General features: G+C 34.5%; 1 protein-coding gene across 18 annotated transcripts; it reads left to right on the top strand.

Annotated features, from left to right (window-relative positions):
• Nucleotides 1–1,896: 1,896 nt before the first annotated feature.
• On the top strand, nt 1,897–10,225 carry Tra2 (transformer 2). Of its 18 annotated transcripts, none has more exons than XM_062669513.1 (9): nt 1,897–2,121; nt 2,249–2,382; nt 3,822–3,993; nt 4,992–5,120; nt 5,663–5,835; nt 7,045–7,095; nt 8,097–8,236; nt 8,353–8,433; nt 9,777–10,225. In XM_062669513.1, the coding sequence occupies exons 1-9, from the start codon at nt 2,107–2,109 to the stop codon at nt 9,800–9,802; spliced, it is 921 nt and encodes a 306-aa protein (XP_062525497.1). In that variant the 5' UTR covers nt 1,897–2,106; the 3' UTR covers nt 9,803–10,225.
• Nucleotides 10,226–10,400: the final 175 nt, after the last annotated feature.

The raw sequence follows: 10,400 nt of genomic DNA on the forward strand, positions 1-10,400 counted from the left end.
CATTTGAAACCAAATAATACAATTAGTCCCAACTCTCCGTTTGTAAATAAAATATGATGAAAATTTAATTGTACATGATTTGTTTAAAAAATATATCCCATGAGCATAAATGATACACTTAATAAATAAGTTCACGAATCCATTGTTTTATTTCAGTTTTCAAAAATAACAAATTTTTGAAGTTTTTGAAAAAATTTATAAAAGAAATGATTTAAATATTTTTAATAATAGGACGTTATTTATACCAATTTTCGAAAAATAAATACTTTTCTTCTTGTTTTAATATAAAAGCATCTGAAATATGAAAGTTCTATTATAAATATTAACACAAGCATTTGTGGTAATTATTAGTTTTTAAAATAAATAAAATAAAAAGATTACAATAATTTTTGTGTCTGTCCAAAGTAGTCCAAACCAACATGAAACCAACCATTTTTGTTTTTGTAACCTTCTTGACAATGATGGTCATCATTAAAGTCTTAGCAAAGCTACTATTTAAAAATAAAGTAGTTACGGTCTTAATTAAAAATTACGTTTATATAGTAGTTACATTTTATGCTACGTTTAGAGGTACATATACCAATATTTTTGTTTTTATTATCTATACAAATATATACGAACCAGCTCTCGGCCCACTCGGCCAAAACTCATTGCTGCTTCGCAGCTGAAATAGGCACGGCAGTCATCTGAGCTGGCTCACACTTCCTATTCGTATATTATATATATTGATACCAAAGCTATATACATACCCCGCGTATAATTCATATTGCATCTATTAGAAATTACTGACGTTATTAACTGTGCAAAAAGGACTTTCCGCCGGGAACGTGGGCGCGAAATCGTCTGAATTGTTTTGTCTTGTTAATTTAGTGCTACTTCGGGTTTAAATGTTTTAATGGTAGCTTATTAATCGTTCAGCATCTGCGCAAAAGCACAAGTCTGAGAAAATGAAACCAACAACCAACCAACCAATAAATTCATGCTAGGGCATAATTTCATCTCGTCTCGTTTCATGCTAGTTGATTCCATTTTAATTCACCCCAATTCATTTAACTTTCAGATAAACATTTTGGTTAGTTTAAATGATTATCACGTCAATGAATAAATTTATATAACAAGACAGTTAATGACGGAAAATAGTAACGGTGTGCTCTGAGCCAATTGTGATTCTATCCAAAGGCGGATACGCATGACGTTCAAATAGTGCACAAATGCAATATCATTCTAAATTGACTGAACTTTATTTTTGTGTAAAAAATAGATTTTGATTTTTATTGTATGTTGTATGCTGTAGTAGATTTACATAAATTCCACCGATATGCTATTCATCAATTTACAGAGGGCGCTACCTCATACTATAAAAGATGATTTACAGTTATTTACTAATGACAATATTTTACATATATGTACTTAGACATTTAGGATAATTGTATTTTAATTTTTGGAGGTTTCACTTCTACTACTTATGGATTGCACACATATCTGTTTTTATTTATTTATTTTGTTTAAGACGTAAATAAAAAATATTCGCTAAACTGAGGTTGCATCACTTAAAATCGCAGTAAATCAACGTGATTCAAAGCCTAATTCTTTAATTTATAAATACGTTTATTTATACTCACTTTAGAGCTCATATTGAATGATATCCATATTTGCATCAAAGTAATTGGCTTATTTATTTTATTTTTTTCATTTATTTCAGATTTTCCCTCCATAATTCCCTCCATTCATTAACAACAACATTTCACAATTTATTATCAGCTCGAACTGTTTTTTTCACAGTTAAAAGTATAAATGTATCTCAGATTTAATTAATTAATCTTTAGATGTTCTAAATGTCTCTTCGAGGGTGTCATTTAAACATAAACAGAATAAAATAATTAAACTTGGCTTGCTGGGCTAAAAGATCATGTAGCCATGGCCGTAAACACCTCTTTTTGTGGTTGTAGTAGTCCAAACCAAATTTTGCTTCAACCATTTTGTTTTTCGATTTGCGTCTTCAACGTGCGGTCGCGTCTGTAGATTGAAGTTGATCTTTTAAGTGTATTAATAGAAAATATTCGTGATATTTCGCTTTTGTCTCTCTTATTAACTAGGAACATCGCTATGTCTGATCGAGAGGTATTAAAATAAACTATTGATCGTCATGTACATTTGTTGGCGTTCCCGCCTCGTGCTCTTTATTTTGTGAGCGTTTAGATCTGTAGATATATATTTATTTAAATGTTTTGTGGTTTGCTTATTTCAGAGAAGTCGTTCGAGGACTCGCAACGGTTCTCGCGAGCCGGTACCGAAACCTGCGGTGATGTCCAGAGGACATAGTCGAAGCCGGTCCAGGACGCCGCCCCCGCCAAAAGCAACTAGCAGAAAATATAGAAGCCCGTAAGTTTAGAGGTTTAAACTTTTAGTATATAATGTTGAAACTGATCATTTCGTACATCTAATTTATTGTAGTTTCCACGCTTTACTGCATATTTTGCCATAACCTCGTTGTCAAGGACATAAAGTTGTGGTCAGCGTCGGTTGCGCAATTTGCATTAAACCGGCTGTATAATTATTTACACTCGTACAATACGTTAAGGAAGTGATGACTTTGAATTCCGAATACTATGTATCTAATTAAGAATAGGAAATATTTTAAGGTTACATACTAAAATAGTTGGAAATTCTTTATTCATAAAAATATTAAAATTTATTAGCAATCGAATTGCTGTAGTAATTTGGTGCTAATAAAAACTATTCAACCCTACAGAAATGTCATTTAAAAAGTAAAACAGTAAAATCAACACGACATCAATGACCCAATGTTTGATCATTATTAACAACAACTATAAGCAACTTCACATAGCAACAGTTTTATCAATAGTGCAATGGTGGTACAGCTGATAAGATTATAGTGGTGTAGTTATGAGCAGTCTTAATGGGACTTTTATGGGTTTTCATTATTTGTTGAACAATTTGTTTGAATTTGTTTTTTGATCTTGCTTATTTGCTGCCATTATTGAATATTATGTAGTTTAAACATATTATAACCCTTTGCAATCAAGTTTTAGAATTTCAAAAAGCACTTTGTTTAAAGTCATATTTTAGCATTTATTTTGGTCTTTTCTTTGTGACCATTAGTATGAAGTAATTATTAGAAATATCACATTACCTTGGCTGCAAAAGGTTAATATAAATCAAGATTTCTTAAAATGCATGTTATTGTGCATTTGAAAGCATGGTTTTGAAGCAGAATGTTGACATTTTTTATGGAATAAGAATAATTCATGTAAATAACTGCTATCTGTATTCTATAAATGACAAAAAAAAAACTTGAAGGCAATCAACATTTCCAATCGAAAACTGAATTTTCTTATATTTACTCTAGAAACAGCTGACAGTTATTTTGAATATCATTCACAGTAAAAAAAGAAATTAATTAAGAATAAGTTCCAACTCAGAAAAATCAGTGTCATAAATGTTTATTATTTTTAGAGTGTATGTGAATTCTCAGGGGTAGGTTTTTTCCTCAGGGGTTTTTATCCTGCATTGGAGTCCATGTCTCAAATACACAATGATATAAAAGTGTAAGATTGACACTACTGGATTTATTAACATGATTGGTTGTAAATGAATGGTTCTTTTCTAACTAAAGTCTAAATTAAGCAAATTTGTTCCCGTACCAGCTTTATTGCAATTAGTTTACAATTTATCATTTTATTTTTATATAAATATGTAACAAATAAATGCTAACAATTATTGTTGCCATATAAAGTGTTGTTTTGTTTGTTTGTTTTTAACTCAAGCATGCTAACAAGCGGTCTAACGGTTGATGGTAGGACACACTCCAGATCGCGGTCCCGTTCCGGCTCGGCTCGTCGCGGCTACCGCTCGCGCCACTCGCGCACCCGCTCTCGCTCTTACTCACCCCGGGGCTCATACCGCCGCAGTCATAGTCACAGCCCTATGTCATCCCGGCGCCGTCATCTCGGTGACAGGGTGAGACTTTTGGTACAGAACATTTTTTTTATAATCTTTTTATTTTATAGTCTCTTACAAACTGATGTGGACTCACATAATTATTTAGTAAAATCTTCAAAAGGTCACTCAATTTGCTGCTTTTACATGAAAACTGAAATTACGATTTGCAGTTAATATTTCCAATGTTGTTTATATACAAGTTCCTCATTATCAGTTTGTATACATAATAGGATCCGGTCAGTACTGCATCAATGCTAATCAATTAAAATTACAATGATTTTGTGAGACTACATTGATTTGTCAGTTAGTTTTTAAGTTAAACTGTAGATAATAATAATGTAATTTAAGGCAATTTGTTAATTTGTTGACACTATTATAAAGACTTATAAGTTGAAATCAAAATGAAATAAATGCTCAATGATATACCAAAACTATGACTACAAATTTGCAGAGGAAAAAAAGTGTTACAAATTCAATATTTTTCTTCTTTAAACTTTTACACAAGTACATACTAACAAACTTTTAACATTGTGGTTATGTTCCTATATTTGTTAATAGATATAGAGAATTTTCTTAATTGAAAAATAAGATTTTTACACAGGTACCAAAATCAATTTGAATTGTTTTTAAACTTCAAGATTAATTGGTTTGTTTAAGTTGATTTCTAGATGAATTTCTAAATTACACTATCAGATTTAATGTGGTGACTGGTGCCATACTTCATACTAAGTTACTTTTAAATTAAACACACCATTCTAATCAAGATTGAGCTCAACATTTTGTTGCTAGCTACAACTGTATTAAAGTTGTTAAAAAATGAAACAAGTTTGTGAGAAAGATTAGAAGCTTTATGTATCAAATTGTGACTTTGATTTGATGTCTCATGTTACATTGTTGTAGAGCATCAGTCACCAATTCGGATCAGCTGTTTTCTGGCAACAAATAAAATAAGAAATTGAAAAATTTGTAAAATAATCCAACCAACTTCAAAAATGACTTTATGCCTCATCTGATTCAATTGTCAACAGGAAAACCCTACCCCCTCTCGGTGCCTCGGGGTTTTTGGACTTAGTCTTTATACAACTGAACAGCAGATAAACCATATCTTTTCTAAGTATGGACCCGTTGACAAAGTGCAAGTTGTAATTGATGCAAAGGTATGTATTGGAGAATCAAATTCGTTTTAATTAAATAATAAATAAATATATATTTACTATAAATAAATATTTACTAACAATCACGCCACATAAACTGGTCCCATGATAAGTTCGTAAGAACTTGTGTTACAGGTACCAGATAACGGAAATAAATGTAAGATTTTTATCATACACATACGTAGTATATTTAATATACATCCATAACCCTGGAAAATACATTTATATTTATCATACAAATATCTTCCCTTGGCGGGATTCGAACCCGCGACCCCCTTGTGTAGTGACCATGTCACTTACCGCTACACCAGACGTCCGTCAATCAATTGACTGCAATGGATTTTTCACATTTCCATGGTAGGCAATAGTGGCTAAGGTGTGATGACCACGAGCGATGGTGTCAACTCAATCAGCTGGAATGTTTCATCGAATAGAGTCGACATCCCCATCGTATTTCTTGAGATTTTATTGATCATTAACTTTTGTTTTCTAAATTATTAGTAGGAACAAAAACTATTATGATGGAAATATTTTCTTTCACACAGACGGGCCGTTCCCGAGGGTTTTGCTTCGTTTACTTTGAGGACATGGAAGATGCTAAGATTGCAAAGAATGAATGCACCGGAATGGAAATTGACGGTCGTCGCATCCGCGTCGATTATTCCATAACACAGCGAGCTCACACTCCCACTCCGGGCATCTACATGGGAAAACCTACGTAAGTAATTAAACTGGTGTTAGTATATATACACTATAATAAAAAAGTAGACTAGTGATGCAATTGGCAGCAATAAATTTTATCAATATATATTGATATATCTTGAATAGAAAAAGAAAAAAAATGGTTTTATTGCTTAAAAACGAAATGCCATTCACGAAACCAAAGCCGAAACTTCACGAGCACTTTTTTATCTTTCCATCAATGAACGCATCACTTTTTTACAGTATATTTGTAGTCTGATTATGTGAATTTTACTAACAGCTGACTGACGACCTCGACATACATATTAATTGAAATCTAAAAATTATTGCAAAAAAATCGACCATAAATACTGTTGATTAACAAATCAAATCCGAATGGTTGTAATGTAAAAACAATTGATTTTGTTTTCTAAATTATATTTGAGTCAACTATTATCAAAGCCGGCAATGTGACTTTTGGAAAATTATTGGTAAATCAGAAAAACGAATTATTGACTTTGTATTCCATTGGCAGTCACAAAACTCTTCTGAACGACATCTTAGATAAATAACAGGTTAAGTATTAACCTTTATTTAATGCAGGTTTTGAACCGTATTCTTTGAAGGAGACGATTATATTCAAATTAATCTGTATTGACATATCAATAACATTTTTTTGTCCAAATGCACAGATTGCCACCTTTGATAATAGACGACTCATTTGTAATCCAACACTGTAATTTCACAGATTAATATTACTATATTTGTGAATCCAAATGTTGGTAGATTATACAGATATGAATGGTTTAGAGTGAGTCTGTTTATAGTGTAACTGATTCATTAAAGGCCCATTCTAACATTTTTAATATCCTTTTATTGAATTTGTTTTAAACCATCGAGAAACATATCAGTCAGCTAAATGTTGGCCACAATTTAACCAAGTACTCAAGTGAGCTTAGTGCGAGTTTCTTAACGTTCCCGATAGCGTAAAAGTTAAGGCAATTTTGTATGCAGTTGGAATAGCGCCCCTAGCGGCAAACGTACGCAAACGATCCCATTCCATACAAATATGAGCTAACTTTTACGCTATCGAGAACTTTAAAAACTCGCACTAAGCACACGAGAACTCCATTTATAAAATAAAAAAAGTTTCTATTGAAATATGTTCCCGTGTGTTACAACGCAGTGGACGCTGCCCTGCCGCGCCCGCTTGAGACTAACTGTAACCCAAATGTATTTTGTTTAGCAGAATAAGTAGCAGAGGCGATAATGGATACGACAGGCGCCGCGACAGAGAGTGAGTCCTTTTTTTTAAACTGACCCCCACTTGAAATCATCCTTCTTGAAACTCATTGTGCTGTGTGCAAACTGGCGTTAGTGCCGCGTATTGAATTTATAATTGATTAGATCGAAGCCCTAAAAAAATTTTTATGCATTATCAGCACAGATATCATGGTGAAACAATTTTTATTGCAAACTATTGGATATATACTAGTGAAAGTGACTAGGATTGAACACATCAGATCTTACAATTTTCAAGGAGGGTAGACACTTTGTAGTTTCTCTGACTTTAAAATAACTAATCTTGACCATACATACTGATACTTCATGCCCATTTTATGCTTGCATAATATGACTAGTATCTATATGGTAATGTACATGCCCCATAAGCAAAAAATCGTAAAACGATCGTCGTGGCTCGACAATACTTAATAGTATTTTTTTATTGCTAGTGTTTGAAATTTTATTGGTGAATTGTAATTCAAATAATTCTCAAGGCGTTTTGTACTTTTATAGTTTTATTCTACTGTAGAGGTCACAGTTGTGAGGGAATTATCGTTGTTGTAGCATAGCATAGGTTTAAATGGGAATACATTTTTTTTTATTGCTTAGATGGGTGGACGAGCTCACAGACCACCTGGTGTTAAGTGGTTACTGGAGCCCATAGACATCTACAACGTAAATGAGCCACCCACCTTGAGATATAAGTTCTAAGGTCTCAGTATAGTTACAACAGCTGCTCCACCCTTCAAACCGAAACGCATTACTATTTCACGGTAGAAATAGGCAGGGTGATGGTACCTACCCGCGCGGACTCATAAGAGGTCCTGCCACCAGCAAAAATGTTGAGTGGTTATTAACTGCATAAAGCCGTCCCCCATTTTAACAGCGTATTGTAAAAGTACACATGATTTATTACCGGTCAGAACTCATTTTTCAGTAAACTTTGGTATCGGTTCACATCGCTGGCCCGACCAGAGCCGGCTAGTTGTTGCTGACGTGTGCTTGTGTCCACAGCGACTACTACTACCGCGGCGGCGGCGGCGGCGGCGGCTACCGCGAGCGCGACTACTACCACCGCGGCTACCGGCACCGCTCGCCCTCGCCGCACTACCGCCGCACGCGACGCTACGAGCGGGAGCGCTCCTACTCGCCCCGTGAGTACACGCACGCACACCCACACGCACACGCACGCACGCACACGCACGCACGCACGCACACGCACGTACGCACACGCACGCGGTCAATTGAAACAATCGCATAATTGTTGCAGTTAGTAATTGCAGTGTAAACTCTGGTGAGAGATCACCCGCGCGGAAGCGGACTCGTTATCAACGCGATCGTTGCTCGCCCCGTAAGTATTAGTTGCAATGTCTCATGAACGTGTTGAGAATCTCAGTTAACTAATAAAGATATGAAAGTCGACATTTTGTCTGTCCGCACAATTAACAAGTCGAAAGAATTGCACAGTTCTCATTAACAGAACTGGCCCCTGGTGGCAGAGTGTGCAGCGAGCCTGCACTCAGTCAGGGATATAAGTATATTGTTGAGACTTTAAGAACCCAAATATACAAAAGAAAAACCATAACGGTCATTTGTTTTGAAATAATTAAAATGTGAAATGTTTGACTGAAATACTCAATACCGGAGGAATCCGTCACGTCTAGACTAGCAGGTAGACTTTAGACACGAGTAGACTCAGCAGAGCTGACTAGTGCTCTCCATTCAGTACGTGGAGCTTCGCTTCTGATACTTTGTGTAATCTTGTAAGTATTAGTAGTTCAGTCCCTTAGGTCTCTAGGAGTCGAGGTAGTAGTGTCAACATGAACAAGTAAGTTATTAATATTTACCATAATCACTTCTGATAAAACTATAAAACGTATAGACATTGCCAGATTTGTGCATTGGACTCTATTGCTTTAATTATTTAGATATATTAGAAAATGTAATAATAGTTAAAATAGTTGCTAATTTGTGCAGTTTCTAAAGTCTAGTTCACAAATTTTGACAGCTTTAATATCCAACAGAACACCAGTAACATTAATTAACAATTTATACTTATATAAGTATTCATTCTACGAGTAATAATATAATATTTATTAATTAATCATCATTAGTGTATTTTGTGCATATATTTGTCTGTATATTGATTCTGTTAATTTTGACATCTTTATCTCTGTTTAAATAGTCGGCATCATATTATATAATTAAAAAAAAAAAAAACAATTTCAATTCCCCAATTAAAATTTTCCATGTTTTATATTCATTTGGTCAGTTTATTCTCATCAATAGAATGAGCTGCCCCGTTCCGTGATGCCGATGCGTTTTGATGTGTGCTTTGTGATCGTGTACATGATAGTTACATTCCCTTGTTTAAATTTCCAGGTCGTTATTAGTAAGTTCGCGACGCTGACCTCAACCGAATAGTTTGATACACGTATGGCCCCAATGTCGCCCCTGGCCTCGTAATGCATTTAAACGGTACCTGTGTCGGCCGGGTTACATTGTACTGTTTGTTAATATGATTAAGGATGTTTGTAAAGTGACCGAGTCGCGGTCCTGTCGTCTTAATGGGTTTATATAGATTTAATTAGAACGTAAGACAGCCCGCTGCGGGCCACGCCTCTAGAATGTAAACTTAGCTCTAATAAAGTTTTAACAATAAGGTCTAATATTGATTTTGTTTGTTTTGAAAAGGTATTGAAACAAGAAGTAAAGGATGAAGTTCCTTGAAACTAACTGTGTTGAAGTTTTGAAAATGTTTGCATTGAAAAAAGCCCTTTCGAAACGGCGGTCGAAAACCCGGACCGGCCGAGGGAAGTTCGCCGCTTGTCGAAGCGAAAAGAATATGATCGGGTTACCCGCTTTGTAGGAAGCAACCAAGCTTTCAAGAACTTTGAAGAGAGAAGTGTCGCGCTAAATTTTGATCATATTCTTTATCTTCCGACTTAAAAACAATAATAATAATCGTAATAATTCTGCAGTAAATCTAACACACGTTGCATTTCACTTCGGTATTTACATGTTACATATATTATTTTATTATATGTATTCGGTTTTTATTTGAGTTTGACATATCTATATAGTTAGATGTAGTGGTAACTTGTGAGCGACTATCAATAAAACAATAGTTTTGTAACGTCGTATGTAGTACTTCTTCATTCATTGCGTTTCTCTCTCCCACCTTTTCTTATCCATCATTCCCTTGATATTTTTGATTCTTGATAATGTGCAGACCTACGAGTTGAATGCACTAGCGAATGACTCAAATCTGTTACTGGTGGTGAGACTGTTTCATCAGTCCCGTGTTTCATTAAAGTT

Source organism: Bombyx mori, chromosome 8, assembly GCF_030269925.1.
Source record: "Bombyx mori chromosome 8, ASM3026992v2".
NCBI lineage: Eukaryota > Metazoa > Arthropoda > Insecta > Lepidoptera > Bombycidae > Bombyx > Bombyx mori.

Coding starts and splice junctions, on each gene's coding strand:
- Tra2 (XM_062669511.1), top strand. Junction 2,383..3,788: donor AGCAGAAAATATAGAAGCCC/GTAAGTTTAGAG, acceptor TTTTAACTCAAG/CATGCTAACAAGCGGTCTAA. Junction 8,237..8,352: donor GGAGCGCTCCTACTCGCCCC/GTGAGTACACGC, acceptor TAATTGTTGCAG/TTAGTAATTGCAGTGTAAAC.